At 35.2% G+C, this 24,844-nt stretch overlaps 2 protein-coding genes and 1 pseudogene across 2 annotated transcripts; 2 read left to right on the top strand and 1 right to left on the bottom strand.

The window, feature by feature from the left end:
- The first annotated feature begins 658 nt into the window (after positions 1-658).
- Positions 659-4,277, top strand: LOC110706133 (U-box domain-containing protein 40-like). The gene is made up of 2 exons (XM_021884043.1): positions 659-1,746; positions 3,107-4,277. The coding sequence occupies exons 1-2, from the start codon at positions 967-969 to the stop codon at positions 3,884-3,886; spliced, it is 1,560 nt and encodes a 519-aa protein (XP_021739735.1). The 5' UTR covers positions 659-966; the 3' UTR covers positions 3,887-4,277.
- A 5,021-nt stretch (positions 4,278-9,298) lies between these two features.
- Positions 9,299-10,707, top strand: LOC110706142 (annotated as a pseudogene).
- A 1,011-nt stretch (positions 10,708-11,718) lies between these two features.
- Positions 11,719-23,406, bottom strand: LOC110706150 (ferredoxin-thioredoxin reductase catalytic chain, chloroplastic-like). Its single transcript, XM_021884057.1, has 6 exons — positions 23,202-23,406; positions 21,007-21,119; positions 19,923-19,972; positions 19,759-19,830; positions 12,265-12,325; positions 11,719-12,153 (listed from the first exon to the last, which is right to left on the bottom strand). Exons 1-6 carry the CDS (start codon positions 23,305-23,307, stop codon positions 12,109-12,111), a joined length of 447 nt encoding a protein of 148 aa, XP_021739749.1. The 5' UTR covers positions 23,308-23,406; the 3' UTR covers positions 11,719-12,108.
- Between the last annotated feature and the right edge of the window lie 1,438 nt (positions 23,407-24,844).

A 24,844-nucleotide genomic window follows, 5' to 3' on the forward strand; every position in this document is an offset into this window, starting at 1 on the left:
CCATCTAACTACACCTTAATCAATGCCCTCCATTTTTTGCATTGGCAACCGTAAACTATCTCAAAGTTGCACAAAACAATTAACGGAGGTAGTATATATATATATATATATATATATATATATATATATATATATATATATATATATATATATATATATATATATATATATATATATATATATATATATATATATATATATCTTCTGTCACATTCATTACTTTTCAATAAACTATTAACCCTACTATCTTTCTTTTACAATTTTTTAATACTCCAACTACCCCACTTAAGGCCTGTTCACATTAACTTAATTTCAATTCAGTTTATTTCAGTTCAGCTCTAATCAGTTCAGTTCAGCTCCAATCAGTTTAGTTTAGTACAACTCTTAATATTTCTCTCTCATAAAATATTCATTTCAGCTTAATTCAGTTCAGTTTAGTTTAGCTCTAATCAGTTCAATTTAGTTTAGTTCAGCTCCAATCAGTTCAGTTTAGTTCAGCTCAATTTAGTAAATATGAACAAGCCCTTACCTCTTATTTTATTTAAGTTAATTAAATTGCCTAAAATTATATGTTGATCAAGCTGTAACACTTCAAAAAAAACAAGGAGGGAGTACATCCAAATAGGCCTAACGTATCCGCATAACACAATGAAATAACTGTTGGTTACTCGTAATCTCGAATTACGCAAACAACAATTAATGTTCTCTTGCTTGCTTTATTCATTCTCAACGTTACTTCTCACAAGTCAGTAGTCACTGCTACTACTCACCACTCCCCTGTTCTTCTTCCTCAACCTCTCTCCTCCCTTCAAACTTTTCCGCCTTTCGAATATATTCTCCCGCAATTTCGCAAACAATTCATCTTTTTCTTTTTATCATCTGTTCAACTTCCAAATCCAACTTCAAAAATACCTTCACTTATAATCTAATAAATTCCAGAAAAAAACCAAACAAATTCTCACAAAAATGGGTAGTGGAAAGCATCGATGGAAAATCTCAATCTACAGATCAACATCAACACCAACCAAACACGAAATCCGACCAGAAAGACCCCCAAATGAGTTCATCTGCCCGATTTCTGGGTCACTCATGGCTGACCCGGTTATCGTCTCAACGGGTCAAACATTTGAGCGAGCTTGTGTTACCGCCTGCAAAAATCTAGGGTTTACACCCACTCTAAATGACGGTTCTATCCCCGATTTCTCCATGGTTATCCCCAATTTAGCTCTCAAAACCTCCATTTTCAACTGGGCTAAGCTTTCTCTCTCCTTTCCACCAAAACCCCTCGAACTCGCCGATGCTCTGAAACTTCTAGAATCGTTAATGGCGGAAACAAAGCAAAATGGGGAGATTTCGGGTGAGTTGTTACGGAGAGTTGATGAGAACCCGGGTTCTAATCTTCTAGAACACTCTGAGAGTGAATTAACTCGGAGGCAAACTCGGTTCGACTCGGGTGAATCGCTTTCGGGGTCTTTTAGAAGGACGCCGTTCGTGCTCGCGACTCGGCCCAGTTGCTACTCTTCTTGCTCATCGAGCTCTGAGTTTGATTTAACAGAGTCTGGTTCGTGCGTTGATGAGGGATACGTATCAAAGCTTAGGAGTCAGCACGTATATGAACAAGAGGAAGGTTTGGTTGCGTTGAGGAAGACTACTAGAAGTAGTGTGGAATCTCGTGTTAGTCTGTGTACTCCGCGGCTTCTGTCTGCTCTTCGCTCGTTGATCACTTCAAAGTATACTGACATTCAGGTAAGTGAAGTATATATATATGTACGGTCTCGAATTGATTGTCATGTTGATATATTGATTTAAATTAGTAATGCGACAACTAAACCTGGACAGATTACTTGAAATTATGATTTTTCATTGAATTTTCAGTATTGTGTTATTTAGTGAGTTGAAAATGTATGTTGGTCAATGTTGAGATTTTTCAATATTTTTGTAGTCAAAATCTTTTATAATCATTTATGTCTACTATTCAAGGTGACATATTCTTTAGTTAATTTTCGAGATTAACATCTATATATATGAAGATTATGTTGCTTTTATACATAAAAACTATGACTATGTGGGCAGCTAACATAAAAACAATGATTTTGTGGGCATTGACGTAAAAACTATAATTGTATATCAAGTATAGCACAAATGTATATTTTTGAATAATATGATCACTTTTTCTGAGTTAAAAGGAAAAAAAAAATAAAAAAAATCTAGTTCTATAACGAAAATGCCACTTGATTTGCGCTTGATACAGGATTAATTGGACAATTCTGCTCTTGACTCATAATAATTAGGATTTCTACGTTGATCTTGAATAGTTGTTTTTGCAACCCAGTCATTTCATAATTGCTCTAAAGGAGTTGTCAATGAACATGGTAATGGTGTATTCATTCTATTATTCTTTCCATCAATTGATTTATGTATGGGTAAATCATGATCCAGTTTCGTTTTATGGGAGCAAATTTGTTACAAATTTACAATATATGTTAAATTTATACTAAAAGAAGAGTACTTGAGTTTTGTTTGTCATATGTCCTAGTAATGAAGTGGAAGAATTCAAGACTGGTTACTGGCAGTTTGTTATATAATTGTATAAATTCTTTGGGTGGTTATTGTTATTGAGATTGCCTGGGTGTTGTACTTCAGCATGAGTGACAATATATAGAAATAATCCTTTTACAAAGCATTATTGATTGGGATGTAGCCAAGTAGATAGTAAAATCATTAAGTTATGACAATTTTTATGATTAGAAGTTTAGAACCAGACCTGATGTCTGAGCATTTTGCCTTTTAGTATAAGATGGCATTTCCTTTGGCCTTGAGTGAAAGCTACAAATTTGGGGTTTTGTAAGCAGTTAGGTAAAATAGAAAAAAACTTCTGCCCTTGCCCACATCGAATGTGTGCATGCAGGACAGTTTGTGTTGTGCCCATTTTTTCAGACTTTCTACGAGAAATGATTATATTTTTTAACTAGTTTATCTAATCTTGTAATATAGTGAGTATGCTGTTGATTATTGCAAGTTTGATTGTTTGTAATAGAAATTTTGTATAAATAATGCTATAAACTTTGCTACTTCGTATAATTTCTCACTTCACCAAATTTTTTAGGTGAACTCGGTAGCAATATTGGTCAATTTGTCCCTAGAAAAAGTTAACAAAGTAAAGATTGTAAGAGCTGGATTTGTTCCCCCTCTGATTGATGTGTTAAGGGGGAGATGCCCCGAGGCCCAAGAACATGCTTCTGGTGCACTCTTTAGCTTAGCCCTTGATGATGGAAATAAAACTGCAATAGGAGTTCTTGGTGCATTACAACCATTGGTTCATATGTTGATGAGATCAGAGAGTGAACGAGCGAGGCATGATGCGGCTTTGGCTTTGTACCATCTCTCATTGGTCCAGAGCAACCGATTAAAACTGGTCAAATTTGGGTCAGTTCAACTACTACTTGGCATGGTAAAGTTGGGTCAAATGCCAGGGCGTGCCTTAATAATATTATGCAACTTGGGGGCTTGTAACGAGGGAAGGGCTGCTATGCTAGATGCTGGTGCAGTTGAGTTCTTGATAGAGTTGCTAAGGAAGGGTGAATTTGACTCAGAGTCAACTCAGGAGAGCTGTGTTGCTGCACTATATGCATTGGGTCATGGAGGGGGTTTGAGATTCCGAGGATTGGCTAAGGTGGCTGGGGCAATGGACGTGCTTAAGGACGTTATTGAAAAGAGTAATCGTGAACGGGCAAAGGAAAAGGCAAGACGGATTATCGAGCTGTTAAAAGCAAAGGAGGAAGAGGAAGAAGAAGTCGACTGGGAGAAAGTGCTGGAGACAGGGTTCCAAAGTCGAGCCATTACTCGACCAGGAGGCCAATCATGCAGGAATTCTACCGAGTTTTGACTGCTTTCTTGTTCTGGTTGTGTTTATATTTTGGGGGTGCTTTTAAATCCTGCAGGGTGTTTTGGCTATCTTGACATTATTAAATTCTAAGGTGTAAATAATGGTTAAATTAAAATCAGTACAGAAATGGAGTTCAGATATTGGTTTCATGAATCACGAGGCGTGTTTTATGTAAATTAAATTAAATTAAATTAAATGGTCGTTAATGACCCTGTTTTTGATTCTTTCCTTAGCTATCTTAAGGTTTCTGAACTCCAGAAATTTCTACTTTGAATTGGCTGTCAACTTTTTAGTTTGTAATACAGCTCAATTAGCAGGGAAACAGGTATTTGCTGTGAGATGTGAGCAAAAACAAGTTGCTTACAACTATTATTTCAGTCTGCTTTTTTTCCTCCTGTTGTTTTCACGTGGTTGGCAACACTTTTTACTTTTTTAGGCCCTTTATCTTTTTGTTTGGTAAATTGATTAAAATTGTTACATTATGTAGTTTGTTTATCTACGTAGTATTTTATTATTTTTTTTAATTTTAATGCTGGCACCATCCTCACGAGTGCCGTTTAATGATAACATGATTAAGTGCTGATTTATCCCAATAAAAGTGTTTCATTATTTTGTTTGAAAAATTGCTCCCAATAATCGGAATTTCAATTGGTCTTGTATGGACCCGCTCTATAATAAATTATTGTAGACCCAAAATTTGCCTTGTCCGTCCAAATTAATCCCTACTTTAGATTATTTTCCATCACTCCCAATTTTAGGGGGTATTAATTTCTATGGCACCCAATTTACCTGAAGTTGGTTTATCAGGTTACCATTTGTGAATTAAGTTTTGTTGCACACGTGTCAATATGTAACTGGATGGAAAAAAAAGAAAATAAAAAAAAAGAAGAAAAATGTAAACAAAAAAAATTAAATTTCCTAAAACTAACCCCCAACACCTCCACCACCACACCACCACCACCAACGCACACCCTCCCCACACGCAGCCCAACGCAGCCAACGAGCACACGCACTCCCTTCCTAGCCCACCACTACCAGAAACCCATCACAGCCCCCCCCCCCCCCAAAATTAACCACCACAAATGGCCGGAAACAGCCAGCCACCACACCCACTACACGTTTGTTTCCCCAACAAAAAACAACCCCCCTCCCCAAAATCGACCACTAAAATTGGCCACAAATGGTTGAAATCGGTCAATGTTGGAGCTGAATGGTTGATTTCAACCCTTTATCGGCCAATTTCGGCCGTTGGTGGCTGATTTCGTCGTTGTTTTTGTAGTGTTTCGAATGTTAAGGTTAGGGGTTAGGATTTGGGGGATTTTGGCTGGTTTGCATGGTGATCGAAGAGGAAAGGGGAGGTAATCGGGGAAGCACCGATATCGGTGCTCGTCGTGGTTGAAGCGGGTTGTTGCTGGTGGTCGTGGTGGCAGCGGGCTGTTAAAGGAGTTGCAGGGAAGGGGAAGCTGGGAGGTTGGTTGTAATCCCCCGTATTTTTAAATATTTTATAAATAATAATTTATTTTATTTATAATATTTTTTTATATTTTCCGGATTTTATTTTAAAAAAAAGTTTCAAATTATTTTGGGTGGAAAATTATTTTATTACATTATGGTTTTTATGAACCATCATTAGCTTATGTCAATACAAATAAAGCCTAGTCCCTTTCATTCTTTTGACCCATTATTTTTATGAAGCCCAATATTCTTACTTACCCTACTACTCTCCTATAAATACCTCAAACATCCCTAAAATTTTCCCCACATAAAAGGTTAGTCTTATTTTCTTTTCTCTTTATTTATTTTATTTATTTTTCCTTTTATTTTTCTTTTCATTTTTCCTTTTTCTTTCTTTTATTTTTCTTTCTTTCTTTTTCCTCTTCCTACATGAGTTTTCACTCACCATGCTGCCCAACCACCGCCGTCCATCAGACTTCGGTGCCACCCCTGGTGCCGGCGAACCACCAGCAGCCGACCGACCACTGTGGCTGCCTCCCTCACCTTCTTTCTCCATTTATTTTGTTTTATTCTCTTGTTTTTATTAAATTATTTTGGGTTTGATTTTATTGTTTGAAATTAGTTTATTTAGTATCAAATTCATGTGTTTGATGTTTTAAATTAATAATTTCTTATTATAATTGTTGTTATAATTTTCAGATTTTATAAATCATAAACCTAGGGTTTTAATTTAGTTAAATTGGAATTTTAGGGTTCTAATAATCAATTGATTTGAGGCTTTTGTTCCTATTCAATTTCTAATGATTAACTTAGCATAGAAACATGTTTTAAAGGAAGTTTTAAGGAGTCTTAATTAAAGTTATATTGCTGGAAATTAGTTTGTGTATTAATTTGTTCCTATTCAATTTCTAGGAAGTGATTGTTCCCTAGGAGACTTTTGAGTGATTAAAAGTGGCACAAAGGATTGTTTATACGAGGTATGTACATGTCTACTTCTTTGTAAGTAGTATCATGTTTAGATACCGAAAGGAAAGAACTTAGTTTCATGTTTAGAGAACACTTGGATGAAAATTGTTTGGTTATACATTTAATTAATTCATATGCTTATGTTTATGACATATGTTTTGGTGAATTGATTTGTTTGTATGGAATTATGGATGCAAGTATATTGAATTATATTGGATTAATTGTTTGTATGGAATGTTGATACAAGCATGTTTTTATTGAATTGGTTTAATTTATTAACCATATTTTGATTATTGAAGGATTGGAATTAAATGGTTTAGTGGAATGAATTTATTAATTATTCCACAAGGTTATTATTATTTTATTTATTACTCAAGTATGACTTGTTAGTATGTTGAGTAAAAGTAGATTAAGCCGAAATGGCTAGGTGGGTTGACTATGTTCAATAATTTTGGATAATTTGGAAGTTTAATGGAATTAAAGGTCAATTTGTGATGTGATCACCATTGTCCTAAATAAGATTAAAATTTAATTAATGTATGATTGTTATGTATCGTCTACTTGAATGAGTCGGCTATTAATTAAATTGTAATCACGTAAAGTAAAACATGGATGAGCAATAAAACTCTGGAAAGTGTGCACTTCTAGATTATTGACAATTATGGGTTGGGCTACACGGTGGTAGCCCGTGGATTTCCGAGGCTTGTTTGATCAACATGTCCTCTTTTCTTTTGGTATTTACAATTTTATTTTATAATGAAAGTTAGATGGGATCCTAGACTAACTTTGTGAGAATGGAGTCGCGCCCATTCTTGCATTGCGCTAAACTTTTATTTTAAATGGTTATTTGGGACCAAAATGATTTGGTAGGTTGGACAACCTCGTCTATTGCTTACTCCAAATTAAATTAATCAAATTAAATGTAAAGAGTCAAGTGTTTGGAGTTGGTTAGTAAGTATATGTTGAGTCAATTGAATTGTCTAAATGTGGAGTCTTGATTAATAAATTCGTGTTGCAAGTTTATTTACTTTAATTAATTGAGCATGCTAGGTTTTGTACATTGTAGCTTGTATATACTCAGCTTTGCTGATTGCGTGCTTTTGAGTGTGTTACTTTTTGTCATGGCCTTCACCTTTCAATGACACTGTGATGATCTAATTATTACACTTGTATTACTGGGGAGCAGTATTGCACAGGTTAGCTTGATGATGTGAAGTTCGGGGATATGACTTACGCATTGTTAAGGGATTGGTGTGATTGAGAGTATTCGTTCTTTGTGTTGAACTTATTTATGTTTAATATTTTAATTATGTTTTGGGATTTTGAATATTGGTTTGGTTTTAATAAGGGCATTTATGGTTCCAATTTGTAAGCTTTGACTTATTGGTTTTCTAAATTATATTAATTTAAGTTTTAAGTTAGTTTTTCCGTTGCAATACTTTGATAAAGCCTTAATGTTTTAACACGTGGTGGTAACATGCCAATAGTTCTCCTCTATTTTTATTTAAAGTAAGTGGTTTGAAAAAGAGAGTATTATTAAGGTGTTACATTGGTGGAGTGTGTGAAGTGTCAGGGAAGGGGAAGCGGGGAGGTGGGCAGGGAGGCGGCGATACGGAGGTGGGGGAAGGGGAGGTAGTGCTGTCGACGTCTGATTGCTGGTGGTCGTGAGGGGAGGGAAGGGGGAGGAAGCAGAGAGGGAAGGGGAAGCGGGGAGGTGGGCAGGGAGGCGGCGATACGGAGGTGGGGGAAGGGGAGGTAGTGTTGTCGACGTCGGTGATCGTGAGGGGAGGGAAGGGGGAGGAAGCAGAGAGGGAAGGGGAAGTAGAGGGAGAAGGGGGGAGAGAGAAGGTGTTTTTTTATTATTTAATTTTATTTTTTAACTTTATTTATTTTAATTTTAATTTTTTAAGCAAATCATACGCTGACACGTGTCTAGGTAACCTCCTACATCAGGTTAGATGACCGGTTAGGTGCAATAAAAATTAATACCCCATAAAGTTGGGAGTGATGGGGAATAATCTAAAGTATGGATTAATTTGGGAAGACGAGGCAAAGTTCAGATTAATAGGAGCAATTTTTCCTTTATCAAACAATCAAAGTGAAAAAGGTGTGAAATAAAATAAAATACTAGTAGAAAGGAAACAATGTTGATAACTTGGATCTTATTCATTGAACTAGTGAAGTTTTTATATACATTTGGGTGCATTATGCACCCAACTAATCAATGTTTGTTTTTTGCTTTTCACTTGATGATTAAATGAAAAATAATCTTTAAATGAGAACAAAACACCCATGAGTATACCGTGCACTTGAGTATATATAACAATATTTAGAATTAGTGGTTCCTAGTAGGCTAGCAAGGTATAATCAATGGTATATTTGTATTTATGACAGCTTTGAGTTTCAAATTTCTACAAGCTACCCTTTAAAAATTCCTGTAAAATCATTTTAAAGTCTACCCTTTTTCAAATAATCCTCTAAAAAATCTTTCTCATGCAATAATGATGGGATTATTAACTACAAAAGATGCAAATTTACATAGATTAAGTATAGTGTCATGCACGGGTTTAAAAAAATATTAAAATGAATTATAATGTTAACTCAAAATCTACCAAAAATAATCCTCATATTTTTAAATGAAATTGAAAAGTTAAAAGATGTAGAAAAATATTTTATACAATAAAAATATGAAAGAAAAATTGATTCTAATAATCCTACTTTTCACCGGTTTACTTTTAATAATCCACCTTTAGATTATTATTTAATAATCCCACCTTTATAGAGGATCTTCTTCTATTGGTCCCTAACTTGTTGGTAACCGGTTTAATAAGTTAAGATGACACATGTCATTTTATAATTGGTTAAAAAATAAAAAATTAAAAACTAAAACAAAAAAAACCACCACCTATCATCAGCCACCCCATACCCACCGTGAACCCCTCATCCTTACCTTAGCACCACCAAAAATCGGCCGGAAGCCACCCTTAACCCCCTAAAATGGCCAGTCAAAACCACCCAATACCGAAAAACACCCCTTTCGACCAAAAGCCACTCCCGAAATCACCATAACCACCACAACTACTACCTTGAAACCGCCGAAATCCACCAGAAAACCGCTTTTTTTAAAAAAAAAAAGAAAAAAGAAAAACGTGTTCCCTGACGTCATAAGTCGTATAGAGTCTAAATTCACGATTCTTCTTTTGGGCATCTATCTTATTCTCCAAGCTACAAGCAACTTATATAGAAGTAATAAATTCAAGCCTTCCTTCCCAATAAACGCACCAATTTCATACGTTTTATCTTTCGATTTTCAACATAATTTTCTTATTCTGTAAGAAACAAACAAGAGGATTGAGATGGGAGGAGGAACAGAAGCATTTCCAGATTTAGGACGACATTGTCAATACTCGGATTGTTATCAGCTTCATTTTCTCCCCTTCGGCTGCAATCGTTGCCAAAAGGTACAACTTTTAAATATCCAGGGTATGTTTGAAAATCTATTTACAAGCTCCTTTTCATATTATTTGCAACGATTTGACATAAATAAGAGAGAAAAATATCTTATTATTGTCAATAATATAAAACGGAGGTCCTTAACGGGTCTTCAAAAAAAATATATATATATATATATTAAATGGAGGTAGTATATTACTTATCTATTGCGGATTATAGTAAAGTACATTATTAGATATTTGTTGGATGTTTATAGTTTTTGTCTTACATATTATTTGTATATCCATTATTTGTAAATTTTAGAATTTTTTATGTTTCATAAATAATTCCCTTAAATTGCAACTAATATCTAATATATAACTAAGGAAGTAAACATAAAGGTTATTTTTTATAAAAAAAAGTTTGAGTAATTCTAAGTTATAAGCCATTATATTATTACAGGTTTTCTGCGTAGAACACAGAACATACATGTCACATGATTGCCCGAAATCGGACGACAAAAGCAGGAAGGTGATTGTGTGTGAAATATGCTCTAAATCAATGGAAACCACGGGTCTATCTTGTGAAGAGGAAGCAGCTATGAAGGAAAAACACTAAAAGTCAAAAGAATGTGACCCTTCAAAGCAGAAGAAACCGCGATGTCCAGTTAGACGTTGCAAGGAGAATTTGACGTTCTCTAATGCCACAGTTTGTAAATGCTGCAACATTAAGGTCTGCCTCAAACATAGGCTCCCTGCAGATCATGCTTGCAGGAGAGGGAATTCGGCAGTTTCAGATAATGGTGGCTTAGGAAACAAGTTTTTGGCTGCTTTTGCTGCAAGAGACGGAAAAGATTGTGCTAAGAATAATCGTGGGCAGGTTTCTGCTACAAGCAGTTCGCGCTCAGTTGAAGCTTGTTGATGTAATTTTTAAGTGATTGAATGGAATTGCTTGTGACATTTAACAAATTTGTTTGTTCTATTTGGTACTCTATTAGATTACTTACAGGGAAGTAATGCCTATTCTTCCATGTGAATTTGCATGCCCTAATTTGTAATACCACAAGTAAACAACTTGTTATTTTTAGGAAAATTTGATAATTACCACAATGTATAGTAGGCAAAATTAAAATTACAACCTCTAAGTTTTTTTTTTTCAAAAATTACTACCTAATTTTTTCCAAAACTTTTTAAACTCCCACCTGTTTGACGAATGGCGTTATCATGGGGTCTAATTTCGCGTTTTCCCTCTTTTTTCCTCTCTTTCCCTCTCTCCTCCCTCAAATTACCTTGTTTTCCTGGCCCAAATTGCATGATTTGATTTTATTTTCGTCCCAATTACTTGTTTAATTTTTAATTTTCATTTCATAAACCCTAATTTTTCAATTTTAGCAAAACCCTCAAATTAATTACCCCCAAACCTTGATTGCACTATTCAATTCAATTCGAAATAGTCAAGAGAGAGGGAAAATGCGAAATTAGGCCCCATGATGACGTCATTCGTCAAACAGGTGGAAGTTTAAAAAGTTTGAGAATAAATTAGGTGGTAATTTATACATATAAAAAAATAAAAAATAAAAAATAAAAAACCTGGTAATTCCAATTTTGTCTACTATAGATGGTGGTAATTATCAAATTTTATCAATATGAATATATATGCAGTACACATAAGTTAGGGTCAAAGATGGATTCAACTTCTTTAAAGTTGTTGCGCTACATGTACATCAACAACCCAATATTAGTAGCAGATTCAAGTTTATGCCGATTGTTCTAATTCTTCTAGGAAAAATAAGTCACAAGGATAGAAGCTAGCAATCTAGCATATTCAGAGGAAAGAAAAGCACTACCTGGTAAATGTCAAAGGATGTGAATTCCTTATTTTTACTGTATTTCTGGATACAAAACTGTAGGGGGGGTAAAGGGGGGGGGGGGGGCATGAACGGGGAGAAAATAGTAGGTTCCCACACAAATGCAAAGATATGATATTAATCAAGAAGGGATAGAGATCCCTCTCCTTTTCTCGAAAAATTCTCTTTTAAAAGTTTGATCAATACACACGACTAACACGGGTGCAGGAATAGGATACCCTGCGCTTCTACAAACATGATGCTCTGTATATAACATTGAAAAGAAAAAAATTTTGCTTACATATAAGCAAATCGGCCTAATTACAAATAAAATATAAGAAAAAGGCAACGATTGCTTATTGTCACAGCAATATATCAACTATACTCATCTATCCAAAACACAAATAAAGTTCATTGATGGGTGAGCAGACAGTACACACTTACCCAGCTTCCTTGTAAAAATACAAAATGTACAGGCTGATTGCAAGTTCCCAAACAATTCAGTAACGAATAGGTCATTACGTTAGATGTTTGCAGTTACTTCCCGTATCTCATCCAAGCCAATAGTCTGCGAGAAATTTGTGGTTAAATTGCAGTGATGGTTAAATATCCTGGGAAATATAGGGAAGAAATCAAATGCAATAATGATAATGTCTCAGTAATATCAAGTAGAAATTACCTGATCCTTGCCTGCAAAATCATTCTCTTGCGTCAAGAAAAGCATGCAGTGGCACTCCTTCCTGTCAATTCAATATATGTTTCATCAATATATGGACAAAATATTGAACTTGAAAAAAATATAATACCTCCAAATTAATTAGCATTCTCCTAAACTTATTTAATTAATGACATGGCATGATTTAACAAAAATACCCTCGAACAGTTGTGTTTGCATCTAAAAAGAACAGTTGATTGACTTGATATTCTGCAGCCAACATTAGAACTTTAAGGGTATATTAAGGTATTAACTCAAAAACCACCATGACCATGATGCCAGCTCTGATAGCAATTATAGTGCAATACTACTCTGCAGTAACAAAGTTACATTATATTGTGCACAGACAATGAGCACATCAAAGTGAAAATGTTTGATAGTATTTCTCTTCAGTAGTTCAGTGACACAATATCCAGTGACAAATAGTTGGAAGTCTCCTGAATCCAACTCCCTTAATCAATAACCACATAATGATACCACAATCTTAAGTACGTATTCTTTGCAATGCATGATCATTTCAACAGTAAGCATTTAACATCAAGCCAGCTTCTAACCAGGGTCAAAACTAGGATCTTTTAGTCCAAACAAACTTTCAAGTAACCAACAATCTCTGAGCACATAAAAATTACAGGCAAAAACATAAGTTTTGGATTTCTTTTGTTTTCTTTTCAGAATTCCATGTATATGGGCTATAAATCTGCAATGAAGGGATTACCACTTTAAGGGTATATCACATTGCATCATTGTCAGTATTGAGAGCATAATACACAGTACACTGGGCATAGAGGAAAGCAACTCTGATTCTAATACAGCGCTGAATCACTTAAGAATTGGCAAAGTTCCTATATTCTCACCAGGATCAAACTAGCTAATTGCACAGGTATTGACAAAAAAGTGGACCCAATGTCCCAAATTTAATTGCCTACCGCTTCAAATCCTGGAATAGTAAAATTACACTAGCCTGGAAAAACTCAAATCACTCTTCTCACTATCCCTTGCCTCTACCTCTTTCACTGCTACTCGATCTCCTACTAGTGTTAGAAAAAGCGCGCCTAAGCAAGGCGATAGGGGTTAAGAGCTTAACTTGGTCTGGGAGAGGCGTTTGTGGTTAGGTGCAAGTTAGGCGCACGGAGTGCACCTGAGGCGCGAGGTGCACATGAGGTGCATCTGAAGCAAACTTCGGCCAAAATTTTTTAATTGTTCATATGGTGCGCCTCACTTCATAGAGGCGCACCTAGGCACGCAGAACCCCTCTTGCTCGCACCTTGAGCTTTTTCATACATTGCTCCACCAACCACTCACATGTCTGCATCTGCATTACACCAATCTCTACTGCCTAACTCACATAGACTACATTAGTCTCACATTTTTTAAGGTTGATCATTCTCACATTAAGTACATTACAGTGATCTAATCATGAAAAATATTTAACTCGATCTGTCTTCACAAGTACATCAGGAACATTGCATAGTAAGTTTGCAATTAAAAGTTCTTAGCATCACGTTTTGCAGCTAATCTCTCCAAGAGTTTGGTATACTTCAATGAACTTGTGATCTGGCAAGTTTTTAGTTCTAATTCTTTCTAAGAGGATACAGTTAAGATCAATCACAGTCTGCCTATCCTATTTTGACTGGAAAGAAATATAGGGCTCTACCTAGATAATGTTGCACCAGAAATCAAAAGCATTAGACCTTTTACAAATGATAGAAAAAACTTCAGAATTGGGTAAAGACAATGAAGCTGAGACTGTAACTATTGTAATAGCTGTTCCTTATGCATCCAAAAACCTCCTAACATGTATTGTTTTTAAACTTGGTTTAACTTAGTTTATGACTATAATGAGCCTCTGCTTGCAAACCTAGTTAAATGTGAAATTCCTGATTGAAAGACTACCTTGTTGTATACTACATAGTGTTTTTAAGGTTCGAGAAAATTATAGTATTAGTGGTTCACTACTTGCCTGTTAGGTGTAATTGTGTTAATCATGTTCCCTACCTCATTAAATTATAAGTATTTTATATCGCGCCAGTATTCAAACTGGAAATAAGTTCTTGGAGATAACTTGGCAATGCTTACAGTAACACCCGTTTATGGTCCAGAGGCAAATCAATGAAATTTATTGAGTCATGTTAGTAAGCACCACTTCATAATAAACAAACAGCCAAACACGTCTAGAAGGTGTCATGTACATAGTAATGGCTCTTCCTCACAACCTGATAATTCTTGTACACCTTCAACAGTGTAGTATGAGAAAAAATGGTGTTGATGTTGACTGCCATATTGGCAATTTGGTGGGGGAAGGGGGGGGGGGGGGATTTCCCTTTCATTTTTAAGATTGTTAGGCATAAGGAATTAGTTGTTCAACTAACGATCAAAGCTCATAGCATTCAACCAAGAAATAACCAAGCACAAGTCGATATTATGAATTTTAAAGATTTAATCTGCCACATATGCTTGTTACAAATTTACAATTAGAGGGTATATTGTACAAATGTACAATTTCCCAATAAAAACACTTATATATTTTATTATATCACTTAAACTCTTAACTAATTTTGGACACACATAGTCGCAAACATGTGAAGCCCAAGGATGCACGAGTACGCCGTAGGGTAGCTGTTTCCCGTACCGGGGACGTATCGGGGACGGGTACGGCCAGATACGTCCCCATGGCGTACCCTCGAAAGGTGGTACGGGAAGCTATTTTGGGGACGGCTGGGAGGAGCTCCGGAAACGTTTCGGGGACGGATCCTCTTCCATTTTGACGTCCCCAATACAAGCCCAACCCATTTGTTAAAAAAAACCCCAATTTTTCTTACAATCCGGTTGATTTTTCAAAACCCTAGAAATTGATAAGCCAAAATTCCTTGGATTACTTGCCGATGACCACCTGCTGTGACCCACAAAGCCACGATTTCTCGCCGGCAACCACCTGTGATCCACTTCGACACCTGCGATTCCTTCTACTTCTTTTTTTGAAACACTTCTACTTCTATTTCTACTGACTACAGTTTTACTTCTCATTTTTTTAATGTTATTATGTTTTTCGTTTTATTGGTTATCTTATTATAGGGCCCCCAATAAGTCAGTAGGTTTGTCGTTTAATTTGTGCTTTGTTATTTTTTTTCTTTTCTTTTTTTTTTTTTTGTTTAAAATGGTAATAATTATATGTGAAAAAAAAGGTTAAAATTATCTAACTATCATGTGATTAAAACATTACATTAAAGTGGTTTTTGTTTTAATTTGTTTTGTATGAATTTTTTTTCTAATTTTTTTTTTTTTTTGAAACTTTTCATGTATATATATTTTGCTAAATTATTTTTGCTGTATCCATGCCGTACCCGTTTTTTGAAAATTTCATTTTTCCGTATTCCGTCCCCATATCCGTACCCGTTTTTGTCCCCGTATCCGTTTCCGAGCAACCTAGGTGAAGCCAAGTGTCAAGTTTGAGACTTGGCTGCATATCAAAATAATAAAATAATGGAAAAATTGTAAATAACAATCCCAATTTTGCTCCATTTTCTTTTAATAATCCCAACTTTGGGGGTTGTTTTCTTTCTTCAATCCCAATTATCGGTTACCTGTTGAATTTTTTATTTTTTTTATTTTTTTATTTCTTTAAAATAACACATTACAATTTCATGTGTTAAAAAAAAACACCCAACCAAACCCACGTCTACCAATCAGCCACCCAAACTTTGACGTCGGCCGACTGTCCCCACCCAGCTGTGGCTGGATCGCTAATCACACTCCCTCTATGCCGGTTTCCCTGCCCCCCACGATGGTGATGCGACCCACTCCTCACTGCCCTCCTTCCCTCCTTTTCCAACTTTCCCCCACCATTGAAGACAATGCTTTTTAATTTTTGCTTACTTTTGCAGCAAATTAACAAATACTAAATAATCTACAAGTATAACAAGCAGACATCAAAATCACAGAAAATGCAACATATTGACACACAAATTCACGAAAAATAATCTGAAAACAAAGAAGCTACAAAACTCATAAAAAATGAAAACCCGCATAGATAAAGTCATAATTAATATAAAAAACAGAGAATTTAATTTAATACAAATTGAGAAAAGATGGAAAAGGGTTCTTGCGAGCAACAGGTTGAAGCAAGAGTTTGAATGGAGCAGAAATGGGTTTGTTAATGGTGGTGAGAAATGGAAATTGAGAAGTTTGAATGCCATTCATTTGGGGGCGGCGGTTTGGGGTTTTTGGGAGTCGGGGAGGGGTTTGCTTAGTGGTTGCGTGGTGGTTTTGGGGAGAGGGTAATTGGAGACGCTAGGGGTGGGGGATGGGCGTCGGGCCTACGAGGGATGGACAGGCGGGCTGGCAGTGAGGATGGGGTTAAGGTGGACCGGTGGGAGAAGGGGAGGAGGGCTGATGTTTTTCTGGTTTTTATTTGTTTTTTTTTTTTTTTTTTTTTTTTTTGGACTAAATAGGACTTGACATGTGTCAAGTAACCTAATACTATAGGTCATTGACTTTTGTTGACCAGTTTGGGATGGAAGAAAGAAAACACCCCCAAAAGTTGGGATTATTCCAGAATAATCCAAAGTTTGAGATTATTTAAAGAAAATGGAGTAAAGTTCAGATTATTATTTACATATTTTCCAATAATATTTCGTAACATTTTCAGTGTAAAATGAAGTGTTAAGTGCCTATACTACAGAAGAGACATGAAAAGTCTAAGAAGATCCAGATGAAGCCATGAAGGTGAAGTGGAAACAAAATAGATGATGCATGATGGAGCATTAAAAGAGTAGAGGATCTTCATTGGAAAATAAGCAACCTTCTCTTAATTCCTATCTTACGATATTAACTAAATAAGTATCCTATGAAATAAGTTGCAACTTACCTATAGACATGCATAGCTCCATGACATAATAAAAATGGATGATATATATGTGAAGAATTCAATAAAGAACCTCTAATGCAAGGATTCTATCAAGAGATACCATTTAATAAAATAAGTTTCTTGTGAAATATAGTTGCAATTTACCTAGACATGCATAGCTCCATGACATAATAAAAATGGATGATAAATATGTGAGGAACTCATTAAAGAACCTCTTAAACAAGGATTTTGTCTAGAGATAAATTTAATAATAATTCCCAAAATTGCAACTGAGACAAGTAACAAAGGAGTTATTTTGGCAAGGAGGTCTTCAATATTCGGAATTCCTATTTGGTGGTTTTTTTTTTTAGTGAACCCCTAGAATTGATTAAGTCTAAGTAGTGCACTAATTATCCTCAAATGAGCTAACCCATGCTTTTGTGGTTCATTATTTAACCTTAATGGCTCTAATTATTAACCTACGTCTAAATTATTTAATCAATGACCACTCTATTGTTCTCCACCCCTATTCCCAAGTTGCAAGTCTACCATCACCGCCTCAATTTCTTCTCCAACAAGCACCACCCCTTTTCTCTCCTCCACTCCAACCCTTCTCTCTTTCCTCACCTAGACTCCCCCTAAATTTATGGGTGGGTTTTGGGTGACACAAAGTGAGTTTTCGGAATTGATAGGAACTAGGAGCCTCAAGATTGAAGATTTAATTGCTTTCTATAAATTCTGTTCAGCCATCAATCCAAAAGTTACGCATGGATAATAGAATTAGGTTTTTATTTCCTTAAATAAATGTGCACGAATTGTTTTCATATTTAGGTTATACGTGGGTTTAGGAATTAATTTTAAAAAATCTAATATTTATCTTGTTTAAGATATTAATTAAGATTTCTAGATTAATTAGGATTGTTTGAAAATCCTAATAGGCATGGAATGTATGCCTTTAAATTGGGTTGATTTCATTAATAAAATTCAATTTTGCAATATTAAACATTTGATTTTTGTGAATTGATTAACTATTCACGAGAAGGCATAAGCAATCGTCTGAAGAAACAATTAGTTGTTTGTTATCCTTCGTTAAAAATAATAAGCTCCACATCCCAAATGTAAAGTCACAAAAACAGTCCACCAATCACTACAAATTCACTCGTTTTCAATTTCAATTTCAAAAAAGTTCAAGAAAAACTTAAAAAACGAATCGTTTAGTCAAGAACCCATAAAATTAAGATCAATCAGTTCCACAAGTTGATAAAGTCTAAAATTTTGCAGGCAAAAACTAGACAAAAAGTTATCGAAATTGAAAAAAGAATCTCCTCAAAAGCCTTAGTAATGAAGGAGAACTAAGCTAAGTAATTTGACTTGCAAAAGTGTTTTAGCCTTTTAGGCACGATTTCTACCAAATTTTGCACGAACCTTCAATGATTGAACAGTTTCCCTTGCCACACAGCAATAGCAACAGTCATATCAAATTGATGAGAATTTTTCTGGGTTCTTGAGAAAAAGATTCATTCTATAGAATTTTCTTGAAAGTTAGATTGAAAACGAGTGGAAGTGTGACTGAATAATTTGATCATGAGCGATTAGCGGAGAATACATTGAGTGAAGTTAACTCAATAAGAAGACCAAGAATATGAATAAGAGTGGAAGTGATAAAAGTATAGAGCATTTGTTGCTCCCGTTCAAGGTGAGTACAAGGTGATCTCAGAAATGTATAGCAGAGGTAGCATCACACTTTCAGGATAACAAGACAGTATTTTTTGGAGGGAGGGATTAAACCAAATACCTGACAACGTCCTAAATTAAACAAGTTCATTAAAACTTTGCCAAATACCGAAGGATAAAGGTAACAGACAGTAATTGTGCATCTCAGTCACTAGACTCAAGAAGCAGAAAGAAAATACGAACTGGTACTGATATACAGAACTCATGAAATTTAATAAGCAATCTGAATAAGTTTGAATCCTTAACTATCTCCAAGAAATTACAGCAAAAATTAGAGAGTTGAAAACTAAAAGCTAAATGAGAAAGAGAAAGAACACTAGAGACTAGACAGATTGAGGGAAAAGTTTCATTGGCAGATAGAGACAGGTCCTTAATAGACAGCCGTAGATTCAACAATTTCATAAAGACCAAGTCATTTACCAGAAGATGAAGGGAATAGATGTTATCATGCATCTCAATTGCTGACTCACTACCTCAATAGCTACCACTTTGCAAAAATCTCAAAAACATAAAGGCAATAGGAAGAGTTTTGGATCATTTAACTGCTTCAAAAGTCAAAAGCCTCTGCTAGAGAACTAATAACATCAGTTAATGTCCTCACATGGCGACATCAGCTCAAAACATCATTGATAGATACTAAAAGCAATATAAATACAAGATGAAGACAATGTAATTTCCCATATTCCAGCAGAGACCAACCACAAAAGACATCACCCAAGATCTTTCATCCAATAAAAGTTTAGTAAGAAGGTAATTGCATTAAGATTTCACAAGTTCCAAAACAATTGGCTTGTATAAAATGTAATGAACAGCTCTCAAGTTACATTGCATATATATTGATAATTTACAGATTATGGTGGGAACTGGGAAGCGACCCATACCTTTCCCTCATGGGCACACACGGACAGTTCCAAAAACCCTGACTAGCTTCAGCTGTCTTGTCATCATAATATCTGAAGAATGTTAGAATACTATTCAATGTTAAATCATCAAAACATCTACAATAAAAGGCGTTGCGTTCCAAATAGATCAAAATATTGCTTACCTGCAAGGGCAAAGTGGAGCACCTAGTGCATCCTTGTGCTCTGCTAATCCCTGTCATATTCAAAACTAAAACCTTTACATAATGGGCTGGCATGGAAATCTAAAGCACTATAGCCCATAGTTGTCAAGAGTGCATTCTATCAAACAACAAATTTTCTTATATCTTCAATTAAGTTCAGAGAATTTTAAACTATAATAACATCAAGTTAAGTTTAGATAACTTTAGTTTATTTAAAAAATTAGATAGCTTGAGTTTCAAGAAAATCCCAGCAAAATTCAATTAAGTTCTGTGAAACAAACTAAGTTTAGTTCAACTTCAGCTATGTTTACAATACTTTCAGAAATGAAGTTAAAACAACCCACCTTAGGATAGCTTATTGTGTAAGATATATCTCATCAGACATACTGTTTGAGCAAATTAAAGTATTTAATAATGATAATTCTTCCTACTCCCTCCATGTTTTTTTAAGTGTTACAGTTTGACAGGCACATAGTTTAGGCAGTTTAATTGATTTAAATAAAATAAGAGGTAAGTGGGGTAGTTGGAGTACTAAAAAATTGTAAAAGAAAGATAGTGGAATTAATAGTTTATTGAAAAGTAATGAATGTGAGAGGAGAGATATAATAAAAAATAAAAATTAAAAAAAAGTAGTAGTGGGTTTGGGTGGGGACCATGAGAGGAGAGCGATATAATATTTTAATGTATCTTTTTGCCAAAAAAGGAAGTGTAACACTTATTAAAATAAGACCGGATTTGGTAAGTGTAACACTTAAAAAAACACGAAGGGAGTACCTACTATTCTTCTTTAAAATACAAGAACTTTTTCTTAAAGATCTGTTGGACCATTTTTTTTTTTTTTTGTTTTACTTCAAATTTCCCAATTAGATTGTACTACTCTGAATCTTCTGCAATATAATAACATTTTTTTCATGCATGTAAGGACATCCTAAAGAGAATAATCTTAAGAGAAAAAAAGGGATTGGAGGATTCATCACTAAATATCAACATATCCGAATGGATGTGTCACAATAAGGCAATCACATAGCCAGAAAGAAACAAAAAATAATAATAAAAATAAATATACCTTGATAACAACAGATGTGACACCTTTATCAACGCAAAAATATGTTCCTGACTTCCGAGCATATTGCTCAGAGAATTTCCGCATTATTTCAACAGACTTGTCTGAAGGTTCCACTGGAGAAAAAGTGGATGTGGTAGAATCAATCAGATGATGCATACTTATGAAAGAAAAAATAGTATCAAGAAATTAATCAATAGTACAAGAAATCTCTAAACATAACCTTGTGGAATCTAGATAGCAGGGTTATGAATTGCAACTGTAGCCACAATCATAGAGAGGTTTTGCATAAAGGATAGTAATTAATCTCATATGAATTATATATTGGTTATAAAAGGTATATCAGCCTATCATCAGCTACATATTAGTCTTGATCAGTTGTAACGAAAAGTATGAGTACCTTGTAATTTAAGAAAAAAACAATTCAACAAGTTCAATAAACCAATATGACTGTGTTGACTTAGAGTCTGCTAGCATATCTAAAAATTGTTTTGAAAGCCTAGCTGGTCATTTTATAACAGTTTATATAACATGATTGTTACATTATACTTCTTATTATTCAACTAAAAGGAGATAAGAGAAGAATATATAAGTAAAATAACAAGGAAATAGATCTATATTCCAATACAAGATGCTTAAAATACAAGCACATTACTCTTAATGTTCCTATATATCTCAAAACTAATGTGTACTACAAGTTTAAAAGACAACCACTCTAAGAAATTTTAACTTTACATAAAACAAGTGACAAATGATGTGTGTGAGTAGTGTAGGAAAGTATTCTCTTGCTAACTAGTCCCGGGATGAAGAACAAGATCAACTTGTTATCCACCACAATAATAGAAGTTCATAATTTTACAATGTTAATCTATATATGGGAAAATTTATTTCTAAATGTCCTCAACTTCCATTATTAACCACCACCGAAGTTAGTTTTACATAAATGTCCAAATGATCTAATGTGTTTTTACCAGTCAATCAATGTTTAGGGAGAGGAAGAGTTAATAGAGTTTCTTTTCACAAACTCTTTTTAGAGAATGAGAGAGTGAGAGATACATCAAGCAATTCTTTTGGAGAGCTCCTTCAAGAAAATGAGAGTGTGAATTGAGATTCTTCATTTTTCTGTTCTACAAGTGTCGTCCATTTCCATTTATGTTTTTAAATTATTCATTAGTGATTTTGCACATTGGCCCTTGTCGAAAATTGAATACGAAAATGTAGTTATTTTTCTTCCTATTCCTATCCCAGGGTTAGATTTTTTTTTTTTATAAAAAAAACACCATGTAAGAGTTAGTTGAAGTTTCTTAATAGGCAGACAGTTAAAATAATTTTTTTGGCTTAAATGGTACAAAACAAAATTCTAAGCGAAAGATAAATGTGTGAATAATCCACTTAAGGTGGTCTCCGTTTAAGTTACACAGATGTCCAAATAATCTTGTCACTCAAGATTTGATTCATGCAAGTAATTCCAACTTGATTGACAAAGTTTATTCAAGATTTACCCAACCAAATATCAAAATGACTTGTTTGTTGAGTCTGCAAGCTAAATTAAACAACAAGGGAATAGGCAACTGCAATTCTACATTTACAAGACGCAAACTCCGTAAAGCTATACTCGACAAAGATAATGAGGATATAAAATCACAAGACTATAATAAATTAGGTCAATGAAATTTCAAGTCCCTTTTGTAGCAATTATATACACTGCCCATCCTAGACAATGTGAACATTAGACATTATAATTGTAGCCTTCCAACTAAGTAAACCACCATTTCAATCTTAACTTCTAAACAGCCTCTTTCTCAAAATTATGTATGAAAATATATGGATGAAGATATTTTGAAAAAGATTAGCACCCTACTACAAAATTAGACCCAATTTCAATTAATCAAAATATGCTCTCAACATATTTAATCATGATTTATCAGTTTTACACTAGAAATCATACAACAATCAACAACAAAAATAAATGATTGTGACTTGGTAAAAAAAATGCAGCAGAACATCAAGCTATAGCTTTATATGATTAAATTTTAAATCAATACAATCCGAAATTCATACCTAAATCATGAATTTGCGGCAATTTTAAGTCAAAGCAAATACTTTTAATTGACAATTTAACATTTAAAAAAAAAAAAAAGCAAAATTCAATTGAATCAGGAAGAAGATTGATGATGAATACGAAGTACGAGCATTACCTTTTGAAAGAATGACACATTGTGGACGAGTTATTCGTGTTCGGAGGATTTGGGTAGAAGGAATACTGAAAAAGCTGTAAGAAGTTGAAGCTTGAAGAGCTTTCATGGTGATTTTCGAAATTGACGACAATTGTTTAGTTTTTCTAATTTGACTTGCCGGATTTTTAATGAACTCACGAATGGGTTTTTATTTGTGAACTGTTAAACATCGCCCGCAAATTCCTACATAAAGCCCATAAAATAAGAGTGAAATGACACTTTTGCCCTCATACTAAAAAACACACAATTTCTCTCTCTACTCTCTACTTCCACTTTCTCTCTCTAAATTATTTCCAGAGCTATGTCGAGGCGGCCCGGCAAGGAAGTGGCGGCACCGGCGGTGGGCGGAAGGCGGTTTGCCGGCCAGAAGGTAAATTTTTTAATTTTTGTAAACTTTTTTTTAAAAAAAAACCTCCGGCGACGGTGGGGCGCCAAGGCGAGACGCCACCACCACGGCGGAGGCGCCTAGGCAAGGCGCCCGTACGGTGGTGGCGGCGCCTAGCCCAGACGCCACTACCACGGCGGCGGCGCAGAGGCTAGGCGCCATGGCCGTGGTAGTGGCGTCTGGGCTAGGCGCCGACACCACCGTACAGGCGCCTTGCCTAGGCGCCTCGTTCTTTTTTTTTTTTTTTAAATTTTTTTTTTGTTTTTTTTTAATTTTAAATTTTATTTTAAATTTTATTTTCGATTTTTTTTTTTTTTTTTTTTAAAAATTTGTTTTTCTTTTTTTTAAATTGTATGTTCCCTTTTTTTTTTATCTTTTTTTTTTAAATTTTGTTTTTTTATTTGTTTTAATTTTATATTTTTTATGTTTATAATTTTATTTCCGTGACTTGTTTATTTGCTTTTGTGTTTATTTTCGACTTTTTTTAATTTGTTTTCGTTATTATGTTTCGTTATTTACTTGGAGTTAGGCATCGCAATTTAGACCTGGTGCGGGGAAGAGTATTGACGTCGTGAGGAGTACGATCTACTCAATGGAGAGCTCGGGGCCCAGACACGTTAGATCCCGTGGTATTTCGGCCTCGGCCCGCAGAGAACGGGTGCACTGTTCTGCGGACGATCAAGATGATGATGATGATGATGAGGAGGAGGAGGAGGAGGTCGAGGAGGAGGAGGTCGAGGACGAGGATGATGCAGATGAGGATGTCGACGATCAGAGTGGACCATATGATGATTACGGTCCATTCAGTCAGAGACTTGATGATACGTATGAGACGCATAGGGTAGATGTGCGTAAGGGTCGAGATGGTAGGTTTGTTAGTAGATATGGCACATCATCTGCGTCCACTGTGTCTGCGGGTAGCAGAAAACGGTCGAGGGCCGTTAATGATTCTTGGATGGTGAGGGGTGAGGTGGCCGGGGGACCTATAGACGGGAGTGTGATTCCTAGCTTTTTAGGACACATCGCTACCCGTATTTGGGAGGACCAGGAGAGGGCTTTGGATACAGGCATTTTGAAATGCCAAACCCGGGAAAAGACTTGTAGGTTTTTGTGTAGCTGGGCTGATGCTTGGCCGGAGGAGAGCGAGATGGTCGGGCGATTGAGGGCCACTAGAGTGAGTCACCTTCCTGCCACCATGCACGATAGGATTGACTGGACG

This window comes from Chenopodium quinoa, unplaced genomic scaffold (genome assembly GCF_001683475.1).
Source record: "Chenopodium quinoa cultivar QQ74 unplaced genomic scaffold, ASM168347v1, whole genome shotgun sequence".
NCBI classification, from domain to species: domain Eukaryota; kingdom Viridiplantae; phylum Streptophyta; class Magnoliopsida; order Caryophyllales; family Amaranthaceae; genus Chenopodium; species Chenopodium quinoa.